Raw genomic sequence first — 17,716 nt, forward strand, 5'->3', positions numbered from 1 at the left:
GTTTTATTTGAGTATCATTATTCTGAGTGTTTACATACCTCAATTAAGTTGTTGGTCATTTGTCCCACAATTTATAATTTACATGATGCTAAATGTCAGTTTGACTGGTTCACTCCAAACTATGCATAATAGGTTGCGTTTCACCACTTAGGAATCATCTTGTCCAGGTTGTAGACCACACTCATTATGTGTGTCTCTGTGCATGCATATGCACTGACAGGGTCAGTAAGTATAATTTTAGGTTGTTGGCAGTTAAGTAGATGTTACCACAATTATTTTCACAGTTGATCCTGGTTTCAAGTAATTTATTTCGACTTAATTTCAGAATTTTTTGCACCAAGATTCAAATATTGTTTTAGATTCAAAATGACTCGTTTTAAATGCAGTACACTTTGAATCTTGTTTGTAAATTGAAAAGTGTTCATAGCTAGGTGCATAAGTGTACGATAGCCACGCAGCAATCAAACACAGAATTCAGGAGTAATTTATCTATGTAGAATGTAGTGTGTGGAACTTGCTACTACGTTGGAATGGCGGAAGCAGAGAATATTTGCATGTTTAAGAGGAGGCTTGATGTTTGAATTAAGGAAAAGAAATACATGCAGGCAAGAAATAATAAGTGTGAAATAGAAACATGTCGGCTGAATAACCTGTTTCTATGCTATTGATTCTATGAAATTGCTCATAGCTTGAATTTACCTTTCCACTTTTGCCAACTAATCCAAGAACTGTTTAAATTGCTTTAGAATCAAGAAACCTGTATTGTTCTGAATCTCAACAGTTAAGCATCAAATTGTTTTTCATTTAAGTTTCCTGTCATTTTGGTTTGGAACAGGAGAAATACAGAGACTATATAATAATGTGATTGTGTTAGTAATTATATGTTTAAAATCTGGAATGGATGTGAAGGAGCTAAGTTGTTACAAAGGTTGATACTGTACATTTTGGCATTTTCTGTACATCAAAGAATGTGGCCCAATTCCACTCATTATGTTGCACCTCCCATTGCATTAAGTTGCAGTTGTGATTTGGGGCATTCTAGAATTTCTTTGCATGAGTTGCACCAAAATTGTGATTTTCACAGGAAATGCGACTGGCTGATTTTGAAATGCATGGTTACAATGCGCTGCTTCAGTTTGTTTACACTTTGCGACCGAGAAAATTGCACAAATTTAACGGCACAGGAAACTTCCAGTAAATGCAGCAAAACAAAACTTCAGAGAAGACAAGTTGGGTGGCCTGATTGTAGAAGTGCAGCACCATGAGGAGGAGCTTTACAGGAAGGAGAAAGCCAAATACTATCCCCTAGGTGGCAAATGTCAAAGTTATGGTGGTCAATTTTTGGAGAAAATCAATGCACTCTTCTCTTTACCCAAGATATATCTGAGAGGAAATAACGGTGGCACAACCTGCATTCAATCTGTTGCTCTACAAGGATATAATTGGAGAAGGGATGTGGAGGAAGCAGGGTTCATCCTTGAGATCCTGAGTCTCCTAAAGCTTTTAGCAGGAAGTACCACTCATGTGTCTGCACATCATACCAGTGCCAGTCGTCCCACTCAGATTGATTAGCTTTTAAATCCATGAAATTCACAGTCTCTTTTGTTATTGGTGCTAATCTTCCTTTAAACTTTGCAAATCAGGAATTGGGTCCATTTTCTCTAAGTATACTTCAAGTTAATCAATATGTACTGGCAGACTGCAATCAGCTCTCTCTATGAAAAGTGTCAGCTTCAAGGCACATTTAGCTTGTGGTTACTTTAGCTTGCAGCAACACCTGATTTTCTTCTACCAATTCTCTGAGCATTTCACCCAATTCTCCATGATTTTAACATGATACCTCATTTCTTCCCATTCCCATCCCATCACATCCCACCCCCACACCAGGTTTTGCTCCAGTATTAACAGGATGAGCTTCCTTAGCCTCTTCCATTAGGCCTGGAACCATCCTTGTTATCCTTCTTTCAGTCCTTCAATGTGAATGTACTTGTCCTCCTGGATAATCAATATATGCTGAGATTCCCCCTTCACCTGTTTTTCTCATAGATACCATGGCGGAGTCGAACCTTGTGACCATTGAAGATGATGATGAGGATGATGATTATGGGGAACCCCAAGAAATTATTCATCCAGGTTTTCCAGGGGATGATCCAGATAACGGGCCAAATAGATGGAGATCTTCAACTTGGGTCCCTGAAGAAGCCTTGTTTAAAATCGAGGAATGTCACAATGCAATGTTGATTGATGGTTTCCAAAGGATTGAAGAGGGAATTCATGGACTTCGCCAAGACATGAATGAGCACATGGAGAACTTGTGTGGCTCCATTGACTCTCTCCGTACTCCCCTGCAACTAATAGGGCAAACTCTTCAGGGTCTTCTCTTACATTTACGGGCTAACCAGATGGATTCAGGAACTTCACAGAGTGAAGGGACTATGGAGCCTGGTCCCTCCAACGTCTCTTCAGAAACAGAACTTGACCAGAGTGAGACAAAATCCTTCAAAAAACAAAAAATTAATTGAGAGAAATGAAATAGTGAGAGTCACCAGGAGACAATTTTTATCTTCCACCTGTAACTTTTCTTTTGGAAGAAGGGGGTCTTACCTTACACACACAGTGTGACATCATGTCTGCAGGGTGAGCTTGCAGAAAAAAAGGACAAAATGGTTTCCTTTCTTGATTTAAAAAAAAAGTTGTCTGTCTTTCTGTATGTTGCTGCACTCCCAAATCCCCTAATACATCCAAAAATCGTTAATTAATTGAAATGTCTGATCACATTCTGTCATTGTTGCACTGCATAAGCATCTATCCCACTTTAACTTGCCACAACTTGAAAGTTTGGCTCTGTTGTCTTGACAACAGGAAAATATTTTAAAAGACTATAAGTTCTCAATGTATTAAGAAGTGTCTATGCAAATAATATTTATTATTGCAGGACACCAGATATACTTATGAGTAACTCATCTTATGTAGAGTAATTGGTTATACTTGAATGTCTCTGCAAAATTGAAGAACCTTGCACTGCTGATTCAAGACCATGCATCTGGGGGAAAATGGAAAAGCAAAGAAAAGGTGGAGTTCATGATGTGCTTGGATTGCATATGTCAAGGATTCTTGACTTCTACATATCAAAACTTTTATGAGCCAGCATTTTATAATCTCAGATTAAACTAGCCTCATTGGAGGCTGAAGAACTGCTAGGGCTGTAATTTGTACAAGTCTTGGAAATATATCTAGAGTATTCAACAAAGAAATTGCTAATTTTGCGCTTATTGTATTAAAACTTGCATGGCCAATGAGCTGAGAGTATGTTTCAGTTCCTGCAGATTTGTTCAGGTTAGTACACAGCTGTCGATGCTCTTGGTAGTCTTTTGCTCCTGGAGCTTTGGCTTGACAAGAGCACAGACCTACTTTGTTGTGCTTGATCTGAGAGAATACGAATTGATTGACTGACTGGGATCGTTGTCGAGGTGCTGTAATCTGGCTGTTAAATATTGACATAGATAATTGAGATTATTTATTTGGAAAGTGCTTATGCCAATTCTGGGACATTGTTGCAGTGGTCACTTTGACTGCACAGATACTGTGATTAGGCTATAGGAATCACTAGATCTTTACCACCCACACATTCTCCACACCCACTAGTTGGAAAACATCCATCTGAGCAGGAGGAAGCACAAGCTCGCCTGTCTTCCACATAGATTTATACATAATGCCCACAACACCATAATTGCAGTGCACTTTTCCTGTCCCCAGATCATCCCCTCCTGTGTGAAAAGGGGGTCTTAAATATGTCCTAAGCTTTCCCCAGTTAGTTTCAACTGCTTTTAATCATAAGTAGAGCATACACATATCCATATACATTTGACATGGAGGGCTATTCTGGCACAGTGTTTGCATCCCTACCTTTGAGCCAGGCGACCTGGGTTTAAGCCCCACCTGCTGCAGAGGTGTGGACAAGGTAATTTTAAAAAAAAATCTCAGTTGATGTGGCATCTGCAATAATAGCAACACGAGTTGTATTTTACTAATCTGGATATTCACCCATTCTCCCTATTTCTTAACCTAAAAGGAAATGTTTCCTGCACTTTCTAGCAGTTAATTATCCTCATACATTTTACAACCTGGCTGGAGTATTTAAAAACAAAATGAGAAGCAAGATTTGAAGAAGAGGTTTGCACTGTATACGGTGTATGCAAGTGACGGGAGATGTAATTTGCAGTTTAACCATGACAAATTTTCTGCTATTTATACCCAAAGCCTTAGCCATATAGGCAGATTCCATATCTGGAAATAATTAGTTACAGTTTCTTTGTTTTGAGACACTTACCACTAAAATTTTGTTATGGTACCTTTTTGAAGAGTTGCAATTCCATCTCAAAATTATGTCCACAAAATAAAACTGAATCAAAGCAATTCTTCACTTCATACCTCTTAACGTAGACCCTTTCACTTTATAAAGGTTTTTAAAGAAAAGCTCTTATGCTGTGTTCCATTTTATGAAACAGATTTTACTGCATCTGATGGCATGTCATTTTCTTCCTTTTCAATTTACATTTTTTATTCTACAAATGCACATGTTTTGTGTAATACTTGCACAAGTATAAAACAATTTATTAGAAATTTACAGTTTTAAAATTCTGCATTTGAGTAGTTGATCTTTAGTATAGTCGGATAATTTCATATACAGTTTATTTACTGAGTAAACTCAGTGCAGTTACACATCTTTTAGCTCTGGTATTTCTAATATTATTCCTTGTTAAAATTAAAACAATTTTTATTATACTTTGAAAAACAGCAGGTGGCAGTAAAAGTTTCTGTTTTGATGCTTTGACATTTTCTGACCATTTATTGTACTTATGCCCTATATTGTTGAATTACTTTTAGTCTCCAATAAATTTAGCTAAGAACAATCACCTTTGGTATTGGAATCTTACTACATTGATAAACATTTGGTGTGTCAATGTGAAACTAAGTAGTCTTGAATAGAAAGTTAAACAAGGTTGAGAGACTTCAATAGTGAATTATCTCAATAAGTGTTAAAATTCGCTCCTGTTAAGCTTTGTTTTAAATTCACTAACTGTATCTGGTGACTTTTAAATCAAAGTTACCCTTTGCCATCTTGTGCATCTCTGCCATTCCATGGAGGAAGCTGTTTGAATTCTCTGTCACGTAGTGGGTGTTTGCTTTATCACGTAACTGTTGATATTTTGGTCCATAGGAATTTTGCTGAGGGATAACTAGCATGAACCATTTGGACTAAATGGCCTGTTTTGTGAAATTCTAGAACTGTAAAATTAATGTCAGTTTGTGACCAGTTTCTGACTGCCACTTTTGTGTTCTTTAGAAAATGTGCAAAACTTATTTTTTGAGTTATCAACATAGGCTTATTGTGTTGTGGAAGGAGGGTTTGGCAGCTTTAGATTTGAAAATGTCTGTGTTTGTATTTGCTAAGAACAGAAAGCTGTAATTCAGCTGTGTTTAGGATTCTTGGTGTGTGATTTCAAAAACTGTAAGACATTGATAATTTAAAGTTAAGTTTCTTCAACAATTTAACTGATTAGGCATTGTGATGTTACGTCGCTTTTTTACATTATTTGCAACTTTGGGGATTAATTATTTTTATTTGTTGAAGATATTAGATTTATTTGTTATAAAAATTGATATATACAACCATATATTCCCAATTTGTAACCTAACAGATAGCACTACAACTTGGACTGGAAGCAGAACAGCAGCATTTACCCCTAACATGCCTCACCACCAGAATGGACATCTTCAGCACCACACCCCTATACATCATGCTGGCCATTACTGTAAGTCTTGATGCAGGACTTGTATCAACCAAGCAATTGTGCTTAGTTTTGCACCTCCCTATAGATGTTATATGATTGAGAGTTTAGAAAACATTACATTGTAATCTACCCAGAATATCATGAAATATCTGTACCCACAGTTTTGAATTTGAGCTTAATTTCATCGACAAGAGGATGATTGGGTATCAAGAATAGTCTATACATGATGCTGGCTTTAATGATGAGCTGAATGCATCTCAATTCTTCTTTTCAACTTTTCATATAAAACTGCTTTTGATCAAATATTTTGGGCCTTAGTATCCATTTGTGTTAATGTAGTATTAACAAAATCTTTGAATTTGATAAATTTTTAGATAAGTTTTCAATTTTGCCTTGATCCAGTTCATTGCAGCAAGAATAAACTTGTGAAATGAATTAACTTCAGAAAGCCAATCAATGGGCATAGAGTTGCTTTTGAACTGTCTTCCAGTCTTCACAGAAAAAGATTACTTACAGATGTGATCCAATTAAGTAGCGCTCTGGATGATGGAAAATGTTATTTACAAAGGCTGACAAAGCTTCCCACAATGGTGGATGGATATTTCTTTGAATCTTTAAAGGGGACTAGTAATGTGCACTGCACGAGGAGTAGATGTAAGCTATATCTATAAGCACTAGCATTAAATAAGTGTGGCTGATCATAATCTGGTTAGATGCAACTTAAAGCTCATGCTTTAACTTATAGTCACAATAAGAACAAGTATCTTGGGTCAAAGCAAGTTTTTTTTTTCGGACAGTTTCCAAGTTTCCTCAGATTTTAATTGAAAAAGCATTCACAGGCTATGGTCATCACTGGCTAGACCGGTTATGTATTACACAGAGGGTAGTTAAGAATTGTTAAGAGTCAAGCTAAGAGGAATTGAGTGGTGAGGAGGAAATGAGACTTCAAGTTGATTTAGACAGGTCGGATCAGTGATTAAATAAATGGCAGGTACAGTATAATGCAGGTAAGTAAGAAGCTATCCATTTCAACAGGTGAAATAGAGTGGCAGAGTGTTATTTAAATGGTATTAAATTGGCAAATATTGATGTACAAGGAGTGTCCTTGTACACTGGTCGTTGAAAGCAAGCAAGGAAAGGGACAGCAAGCAGTTAGAAAAGCAAATGGTATGTTGACCTTCATTCCGACGGGATGGGAATACTGGAGTGAGGATTACTTGTTGCAGATGTACAAGGACTTGGTAAGATCACACCTGAAGGAGCATGCGGTCTAAGAAAAGAAGCCGTCCAGCTTGGATTCACCAAGCTATTCTCTGGGATGGTAGGTTTGTCGTATGAAGCGTGTTGACAGAACCCATATTCAGAAGATTAGAGGGGAACATATTGAGACCTGTATAATTATGACAAATCTGGACAGACTTAATGTAGGGATGACATTCCATCTGGCCTGGAAGGTAGGGCTTCTTGAACAAAGGCTCACAGACTCAAAAAAGGTAGACCTTGTAGACCAAAACAGAAAATGTGGAAAATCTCAGCAGGTCTGGCAGCATCTGTAAGGAGAGAAAAGAGCTGACGTTTCGAGTCTAACTGACCCTTTGTCAAAGCTACCTTGTAGACCAGATAGATGGACTGAGATGAGAAAGCTACCACACATGGTGGGCACCAAATTACTGAATTCATTTAAGAAAGGAATAGATTTCTAGAGGCTAAAAGTGTCAAAGGATATGGAGAGAGCATTCAACATGTTGTTTAGATGGAAGTTCAGCCATAATCATCATGAATGATGCAGCTGGCTTTATGGCTTTCTGTTTTTAATGGCTTTTGTTTTCTATGTTTTACCCAAATGTGAAAATTATAGTGTGCCACCCAATCTCCTTGAAATATCTATAAGGGGGATAATAACTGATTTCATTGGGACAGAGAGGGAAAATTCCACCGATTTCAGCTGAAAATTGGCATGAAACAACGTTCAAATACAGATTGCGATTGCTTCTGATTCCCTCTGTTGAATAACTAGTTGATGGTAACTCCTTTTTGGGATTTGAAGGTGTACATATGAGTGACAGGAGATACTAAATGAATATTTTGCATCAGTGTTTACTGTGGAAAAGGGTATGCAAGATTTAGAATGTAGGAAAATAGATGGTGACATCTTGAAAAATGTCAAAATTATAGAGGAGGGAGTGATGGATGTCTTGAAACGGGTAAAGGTGGATAAATCCCCAGGACCTGATCAGGTGTACCTGACGACTCTGTGGGAAGCTGGGTAAGTGATTGCTGGGCCTCTTGCCGAGATATTTGTATCATCGATAGTCAGAGGTGAGGTGCTGAAGACTGGAGGCTGGCAAACGTGGTGCCACTGTTTAGGAAAGGTAGTAAGGACAAGCCAGGGAACTATAGACCGGTGAGCCTGACGTCGGTGGTGGGCAAGTTGTTGGAGGAAATCCTGAGGGACAGGATGTACATGTGTTTGGAAAGGCAAGGACTGATTTGCGGTAGTCAACATGGCTTTGTGCGTGGGAAATCATGTCTCACGAACTTGATTGAGTTTTTTCAAGAAGTAAGAGAGGATTGATGAGGGCAGAGCGGTAGATGTGATTTATATGGACTTCAGTAAGGCGTTCGACAAGACTCCCCATGGGAGACTGGATAGCAAGGTTAGATCTCGTGGAATACAGGGAGAACTAGCCATTTGGATACAGAACTGGCTCAAAGGTAGAAGACAGAGGGTGATGATGGAGGGTTGCTTTTCAGACTGGAGGCCTGTGACCAGTGGAGTGTCACAAGGATCGATGTTGGATCTTCTACTTTTCATCATTTATATAAATGATTTGGATGTGAGCATAAGAGGTACAGTTAGTAAGTTTGCAGATGACACCAAAATTGAAGGTGTAGTGGACAGCAAAGAAGGTTACCTCTGATTACAATGGGATATTGATCAGATGAAGGGCTGAGGAAATGGGGTCCATTTTAGATAAATGCGAGGTGCTGCATTTTGAAAAAGCAAATCTAAGCAGGACTTATACACCTAATAGTAAAATTCTGGGGAGTGTTGCTGAACAAAGAGACCTTGGACCTTGAAAGTAGAGTTGCAGGCAGATAGGATAGTGAAGTAGGCATTTGGTATGCTTTCCTTTATTGGTCAGAGTATTAAGTACAGGAGTTGGGAGGTCATATTGCAGCTGTACAGGACATTGGTTCGGCCACTGTTGGAATATTGCGTGCAATTCTGGTCTCCTTCCTATCTGAAAGATGTTGTGAAACTTGAAAGGGTTCAGAAAAGATTTACAAGGATGTTGCCAGGATTGGAGGATTTAAGCTATAGGAAGAGGTTAAATAGGCTGGGGCTATTTTCCCTGGAGTGTCAGAGGCTGAGGAGTGACCTTTTATAGAGGTTTATAAAATCCTGAAGGGCATGGATAGGGTAAATAGACTAAGTATTCCCCCTGGGGTGGGGGAGTCCAGAACTAAAGGACATAAGTTTAGGGTGAGAGGAGAAAAATATAAAAGAGACCTAAGGGGCAACTTTTCACGCAGAGGGTGTGTGGGTGGAATGAGCTGCCAGAGGAAATGGAGGAGGCTGGTACAATTGCAACATTTAAAAGGCATTTGGATGGGTATATGAATAGTTCACGCAGAGGGGGTGTTGGTGGAATGAGCTGCCAGAGGAAATGGAGGAGGCTGGTACAATTGCAACATTTAAAAGGCATTTGGATGGGTATATGAATAGGAAGGGTTTGGAGAGATATCGGCAGGGTGCTGGCAGGTGGGACTAGATTGGGTTGGAATATTTGGCTGGCATGGACGAGTTGGACTGAAGGGTCTGTTTCTGTATTGTACACACCTCTATGACTCTACTGACCCTTCCAGTGTACTTATTACATCATGAATGACATAGCGGTGTAAGAAATGGACAAGATAGGAAATAATATTAGTTGTCAAAAATTTGAATGTTCAGGGGAAAAAAATTGTATGAAAGATGATGACATTTGTATCAGATGTCCTATTCCTGTATTTGATCCTTTTTTGTTAAATTTCTTGCATATAATATGTTCATAGTATATGCTGGGAAACCAAGTAAAAGATCAATCAATTACATTATATCGAAATTTTTGTGATGGTACAAGAATATGTTTCACTTCTGTACCATACTTTCTGGAATGCAAATGAACTGTTGACCTTTATTTCAAACAGAATGGAGTATAAAAGTAGGGAGGTTTTGCTGAAACTTTACAAGGCACTAGTTGCACCACAGCTAGAATATTGTGAACAGTTTTGGGTCCCTTATGCAAGGAAAGGTATAAAGGCATTGGAGGCAGTCTGTAAAACGTTTATGGGGCTGATATCAGATATGGATGGACCCTCTTCTGAGGAGAGGTTAGGCCTATACAAATAGTTCTCCTATAATGCAATAGTTGTGTTCCCTTGCGATGCTGTGCTATAGAAAATTGCACTTATGGGAACAACAGGGTTGGGGTGAACTATCAACAGTTGAAACAAAAATAGTAGTTAGCCAAACTCCATGTTAGAGACAAAAAAAAAGTGCAGATACTGGAATCTAAAGTAGACAGGCTTGAAGAATTGTCAGGCTTCAGAACTTGAAGAAGGGTCAACTTCTCCACCTCCTGCTACTGCCCACTTGCTGTGTTCCTCCAGTCTACTGCCTGCCTACCTACCTAACACAAATGATGGCACATTGAAGTAAATTTTAAAGTCATATATTTCAGTGAACTAATACAGTAAATGTAGCACTTTAAGGGAGTTTCTCAATTAAATAACATCCCGCTTAAAATTCGCTAGCACTGGCCTGATTGCTCAATTCAGTGCTGTTTAAGTCCTATTGTGGTTTATAATTTTCATTTCCAGCTAGGAAGTCACTTCATAATGTGGATAAAGATGTTCAAACAATGGGATTTCTCCCCAACAAACTTATTTCCAAAAATATTTCCGAAGAGCGAAAAACAGAAAATTTTCTTTTGGCACAAGTAAAATCTTCGTTTTGAAGGGGTGGCTAACGGGCTGGGATGCTCTAAATGGCTGGAGGTTTTGATGGCTCTTGGGTTTCAGAGAGAATGAGGGGCTGAAACTCAGATCCAGCCTTCGCCATTCTCCTTTCAATTGGAGACTGGATTAACTTGGATCAGACATATCTTCGAGATGGAGGGGTGGGGAGAGATGAGGGTCTCCAGTAGTCCGTTGTTAGTTTCACACCTCCCCTTTCCACGCCCCCCCCCCCAAGCCGTTGTAAAGTCGATGTGTGTTGAAGCTTCTAATAGCCAGCAACTGAACCTGTGCTCAACAAAAGGCCCTGCTTACTTTCCAGTGGTCACTGCACGTTGCTGTATTTGCACATCCTTTCACTCCCTATCTCTGGCTCTTTTAACTCCTCGGACCCCCTCCAAACTCCATGAAGAATCCCAGCAAGCATTTCAGCAAAGTATTCCAATATTCACTTCCCTGAGAGCAGTGGAATTTGATGTGGGATGGCATTCTTTGACAAGTTGGTGGAGCGTAGTTTGGGATTAGCCCTGAAATGATTAAACTGTTAGCTCTGGGAGCAGGTTTGAGGCTCTCACTTTATTTCTCTCACTGATGGAAGCAAACAAAACTACCTTAGCTGCACATAGAAGCAAAAAAACTGAGACAGACAGACAGACACACAGACACACTAATGACAACTTGTTGCAATAGATGCACCAGCAGAATAAACCACAGCCGTTTGGTATTATAGGGGATGGAATCACATAAAAGTGAATGGGAGTTTGCTTTTAAAAAAAAAAGTTTGCAATTCACAAATTGTGTTACAGTCAAATTGAATTTACGAAATGCGGCTGATAAGAGACCGACCCGTAGTCACTGGGATTTAGAAGAAAGAGAACCAATCATATTGAACCATACAAGATTCTTTGAAAACTTGACCGGATAGATGTGGAAGGATTGTTTCACCTTGTGGGACAGTCTGGGACCAGAGGGTTTACCATAAAACATAGAAGAATACAGCGCAGTACAGGCCCTTTGGCCCTCGATGTTGCGCCGATCCAAGCCCACCTAACCTACACTAGCCCATTATCCTCCATATGTCTATCCAATGCCTGCTTAAATGCCCATAAAGAGGGAGAGTCCACCACTGCTACTGGCAGGGCATTCCATGAACTCACGACTCGCTGAGTAAATAACCTACCCCTAACATCTGTCCTATACCTTCCACCCCTTAATTTAAAGCAATGCCCCCTCGTAATAGCTGACTCCATACGTGGAAAAAGGTTCTCACGGTCAACCCTATCTAAACCCCTAATCATCTTGTACACCTCTATCAGGTCACCCGTAACCTTCTTTTCTCCAATGAAAACAACCCCAAGTGCCTCAGCCTTTCCTCATACGATCTTCCTACCATACCAGGCAACATCCTGGTAAACCTCCTCTGCACCTGTTCCAGTGCCTCCACATCCTTCCTATAGTATGGTGACCAAAACTGCACACAATACTCCAGATGCGGCCACACCAGAGTCTTATACAACTGCAACATGACCTCAGGACTCCGGAACTCAATTCCTCTACCAATAAAAGCCAGTACGCCATATGCCGCCTTCACCGCACTATTTACCTGGGTTACAACTTTCAAAGATCTGTGTATATGGACACCAAGATCCCTCTGCTCATCCACACTACCAAGTATCTGACCATTAGCCCAGTACCAGAGAGTTAAGGGATTACACAGTAAAACAGAGAGAAGGAAAATTTCTTCTTAAGGTTGTGAATCTGTGGTATTCTTTACTGTAGAGGGCTGTTGAGGCTGGGTCTAAAATAAACATTTTTTTGATCAGTAAGAGAATCAAGGGTTATATGAAAAGGCAGGAAAATGGAGTTGAGGGTTAACAGATTCGCATAATTTCATTGAATTTTGGACCCTGATGGGCTGAATGGTTTACTTTCACTCCTGGTCTTTATTATCTGGTACAGCTCAGTGTGTAACGACTAAAATGGAAAACCATTGCATGTTTCCCATTCTGTGGCATAACTTGAAAGTTCACTCTTAAGAGAAAATTTAAAGAAATTGTGACGTTGAATTGAGAAAAAGATCTTGTGTTGTTAGAAAAAAGAAAGCATGAGAGATACTGCAATACATTGCCTTAAGAGGAAACTCGAAAGAAGAATATTATTGCATCAGCTGAGTGCTGAAAAGCTGGAATTACTTTCCTTATTAGTCTGACCATTCCACCTTGCTGCTTCTAGTTATTATCAGTGAATTTTATTCACCCAGTCAGCCTTGCTTTTAAAAATGCTTAATCAGTTGATCGGAATTGTTTTCATCTATAGAAATTAAAGAAAACATCTACAGGTAATGCCAAATGATGAAGACAATTTATTTAACAGACTTTTAGTAGAAATGACTTCTGCTCGCGAAGTAATTTCTGTATTTTTGAGGTATAAAATTATGTCCAAACTTTCTTCCCTAGGGACAGTGCATAATGAACTTGCCTACCAACCTCCCATATCCAATCATCCAGGTTAGTAAAACAAAAATGAAATCTAAGAATTGCATAAACCTCATTTGTTAATTATAACATGATTTCCAACAATGAGTCAGAAATTATCCTAAATTTACTGCACCTTGCATTAAAGGGTTTTTTGAAGTTGTGCGTTTATCAGTAATTTTCCAATGTACATCTGGGGATCTGTGCACATATGAGCAAGAAAACTTTGCTTTTACTTAGAATAGGAAGAATGACAATTTGATAATTGTATATGTATCAGATTGAAATTCTGAAGTAAGGTCAGTTTATCCACTCTGACCTCAATTGTATTAATGCTGAATTTACTCAACATTAGTCCTAAAACTGCACTTGAGAGAAATTTAGATTTTTCAGATAATTAAATACAGTTGCTGAATAAATTTGTAATGTCATCAGTGGCCCTGTTAAAAATAAGCTATTACCAAAAAGCTGATGTGAAATTTATTGTGAATAAGTTGTGTGAGGAAGGTGTATTATCAGGTTACTTCGAGACTAAGTAACATGATGAACTCATTTTATTGATGATCAGAGCTCTTACACCAGAAAAAATACCAATACATAGTAATGAGTTTTTCCTGTTATCATGGAATATAGACATCATTGATGCTATAACTGACAGCATTGCTTAGGCCATGCCTGGGGATATTTTGGAAACTGGCACCTTGCTATATGGCTGGAATAACATGTATACCAGAATTTGTAAGGATGGCAGATTTCCTCCCCTAAAATACCAGCTTTTTTTTCCCCCTCCACGATGGATCACTTATTTGTTCAACGTTTTGGAGAAAATGCAATCTTAAATATTTTAAAACGTGTGTTAACTGTTCTTCCCTGTTTACTTAGGTTTGCTTATCAACATTAATAACAGTTTTATCTCAGACTTTTCAACAAGGTTTGCTATGAATAATTACTTCTGAGAATCTGAATGATTGCACAAATTCAATTTCTTTTCCATAGTTCTATCATACATAGTACTAGAACCCACTTCGATATTAAAGTTTATCAAAAGGTATACAAATAGTGTGGGGGAAGTTCTTTGAAATAAAAGATCAGATCAACTGTAATCTAGCTAAATGGTGGTTCAGGTTTATGGGATCAAATTGCCTAATCATACTCCTATTTCCTATCTTCCTAAGAAATTTATATTTGATGTAGGAGACTTGCTTTGGTGAAGAAACCTTTGAACTTGCATTTAGCTTGCCTGGATATAAGAGAAAAACATGTGAAGTGCAAGCAAAAGGAAGTTGTTTGACCCTCTAGCCTATCACATTATTCATTAAGATCATGGCAGGTCATCATCACCTCTATAATTCCTGTATTACTCCTGTATGACTTAGTATCCAAAATGTTAGTTGATGTCTGAGTTTTAATATAATCACTGATTGAAATTCTCTACCCCAAAGAGCTGTTGATATTCTAAAGTTCACAGCCCCTTTTAATTTTTTGGGATGTGGATGTTGCTGGCTAGGCCATCATTTATTGCCCATCCCTAATTGCCCAGAATAGTTAAGCGTCAACCCCACAGTTTTGGGTCAGGAGTCACAAGTAGACCACACTATGTAAGGATGGCAGATTTCCTTCCCAAAAAGATTTTTGTAAGTCAGATGGAATTTTGTGGTTGTCATTAGGCTAACTTTTTATTCCAGGTTTTTATGCATTTCACAATCTACTAGGGTGGAATTTGAACCCACGTCCCAAAAACATTAGCCTGGAGTTCTGGATTTTCAGTCCATTAACATTACCACTACCTCATTCTCCACCTCTCCATCTGAGAGAAGAAATCCCTCTTTACCTCTACCAAAATAGCAAAATATCAAGGAACACCAGCTGGGTTATGGAACAGATCTGCTAAAAATCACAAAGAAGCAGTATAGCCACTTAAAGTAGCTCACAGCAAGTATATATTCTGCCCTAAATTTATGAGCCCTAATCCTAATTTAAGACAGCTAACCTGAATCTGTTTCTCTCTCCACAGATGCTGCCTGACTTCAGTATTTTCTAGCATTTTCTGCTTCTCTTCCAAAATTTTCAGCATCTGCAGTCATTAACTTTTTTGCTGCTGAGATAATCTATAGCAGACCCTTCACTAAACATTAATATTTGATGAGCAATCACATCTAATTTTGCATTTGTTTATATTATTAGATAATGCTTTTGGGGATGGCAGCCAAGGCCAGGGAATGCGCAATAAACTTGAGTGTGACAGGCAGAGTGGAGGTATCTTGAAATGGCATATTCACAGATCCTTCGGTAGTAGGAGAAGTGGGTAAAGTGGCCAAGAGGAAAAGTTAGGTGTAATATCTATCTTTATTAGCTGAAAAATTATATAAAAAGTTATGCAAGAACAGTATAAAATACTATTTGGATCTCAGCCAGAGTACTGTACAAGGTTGTGGTCACCACATTTCAGATAAGATGTGATCTCCCTAGGAAAAGAACAGAGTAAATTTGCAACGATGTTGCCAGCAATGAAGAATTTTAACTGGAAGGAATGATTGAATCAGCTGGTTTGTTTACTTTGTACCTGAAGAGTCTGAGGGAAGGTATAACTCGAGTCTATGGAAAAATAGACTGGTTAGCATATGTGTGAAGTATCTACAGTGCTGACCCCGGAATCCAAACGCCCTTTTGTTCGAACAAAGTGGAATCCGAACAATTATTTCGAGAAAATTTTGTCCTAAAATCCAAACACATTTTCAAAATTCGAACACCACATACCGTTCAGGTCGCACATTGTTCAATTCGTCCCGGGAAGTAGTCGTGAAAGCATCTCTTGTGTGTCCATTACTAGTTTACCTCGTGTTTTCATCTTGATTTGTGCTGTTTTTTTTAATTATCACCCTTGTGTATTCACCATGGCACCCAAGAAGAGCAGTGAAGCAAATAAAAGTAAGAGGAAGTCCGTGAGAACGATAATTGAGTTGAAGAAAGAACTTATCGCTAAGCATGAGAGCGGTACGCGTGTGTGTGATCTCGCTGCCACGTTTGAGATGCCGAAATCGATCGTGTGTACGATTCTGAAAAATAAGGAAGTGATAAAAGCAGCAGATGTGGCAAAAGGTGTTACGACTCTGACATCTAAGAGATCAAAGTTTATAGAGGAGGTGGAAAAACTCCTCTTGGTGTGGATAAACAAAAACAGTTGGTTGGTGATCCCATCTCTAAGGGCATAATTTGTGAGAAAGCCAGGCTCCTGTATGCTGACCTTAAAAAAGACGTGCCTGGAAGTAGTGCTGATACTGATGAGTTTAAGGCTAATAGGGGGTGGTTTGAAAACTTTAACAGTGTTGTTATACATGGAGAGGCTGCTAGTTCGAATGTGGATGCAGCGGCAAAGTTTGTGAAGAAATTTAGTGAGTTTGTCAACACTGAGGGGTATGTGGCACAACAGGTGTTCAATTGTGATGAGACAGGCCTCTTCTGGAAAAAGATGCCAAGGAGGATCTATATAACTAAGGAAGAGAAGTCTTTACCAGGCCTTAAGCCAATGAAAGACAGGCTTACTCTCTTGTGTGGTAATGCTAGTGGAGACTGCAAGATAAAGCCTTTGCTTGTGTACCACTCAGAGTCCACGTGTGTTCAAAAAGAACAATGTTATGAAGAGCAAGCTTAATGTTATGTGGAGGACAAACCAGGCAGTTCTTCACTGAATGGATTCATGAGGAGTTTGCCCCTTCTGTGAAGGCTTATCTTGAAGAAAAGAATCTACCCCGCAGGCTCTTCTTGTGATGGACAATGCTCCTGCTCATCCTCCAGGCTTGGAAGAAGATTTGGTGGGCGAATATAGCTTCATCAGGATGAAGTTCTTGCCCCCCAATACCACTCCTCTCATCCAGCCCATGGACCAGAAAGTTATCTCAAATTTCAAAAAACTGTACACCAAGGTTATGTTCCATGCTTTGAGGTGACAAATGAGACCAAACTGACCTTCAGAGTTTTGGAAAGATCATTATAATATCCTCCATTGCTTAAGAATCATAGACATAGCATGGAGGGAAGTTTTCTGAGGACAATGAACTCTGCCTGGAAGAAACTCTGGCCTGAATGTGTTGTAGGGAGAGACTTTGAAGACTTCGAAGAACCGCCTGTTGTGCCTGTTATTGTGTCTCTGGGCAAGTCCATGGGCTTGGAGGTGAGTGAAGAGGATGTGGAGGAGTTAGTAGAGGATCACAAGAATGAACTCGCCACAGAAGAACTTCAGCACCTCCACAAGAAGCAGCAAGAAAAAATGGCAGAGGAAATTTCTTCAGAGGAGGAAGAGGGAGCTAGTGGGAACATTTCCAGTGCTGAAATTAAGGAACTGTGCTTCATGTGGTCTAAAACACAGGCCATTGTTGAAAAGTGGCATCCTAACAAGGCAGTGGTCAACAGGAGCATAAACATGTTCAATGACAATGTGATTGACCA

At 39.1% G+C, this 17,716-nt stretch overlaps 1 protein-coding gene across 1 annotated transcript in view; it reads left to right on the plus strand.

The window, feature by feature from the left end:
• The window catches only part of smad4 (SMAD family member 4), a 108,015-nt gene that overhangs the window by 54,341 nt on the left and 35,958 nt on the right, over positions 1 to 17,716 (plus strand). Inside the window, exons 6-7 of the mRNA XM_043720472.1 lie at positions 5,703 to 5,816; positions 13,253 to 13,303. Coding sequence (XP_043576407.1) covers positions 5,703 to 5,816; positions 13,253 to 13,303 — 165 coding nt within the window. The remainder of the gene's footprint in view (positions 1 to 5,702; positions 5,817 to 13,252; positions 13,304 to 17,716) is intronic.

The sequence above is a fragment of the Chiloscyllium plagiosum genome, chromosome 1 (assembly GCF_004010195.1).
Source record: "Chiloscyllium plagiosum isolate BGI_BamShark_2017 chromosome 1, ASM401019v2, whole genome shotgun sequence".
NCBI classification, from domain to species: domain Eukaryota; kingdom Metazoa; phylum Chordata; class Chondrichthyes; order Orectolobiformes; family Hemiscylliidae; genus Chiloscyllium; species Chiloscyllium plagiosum.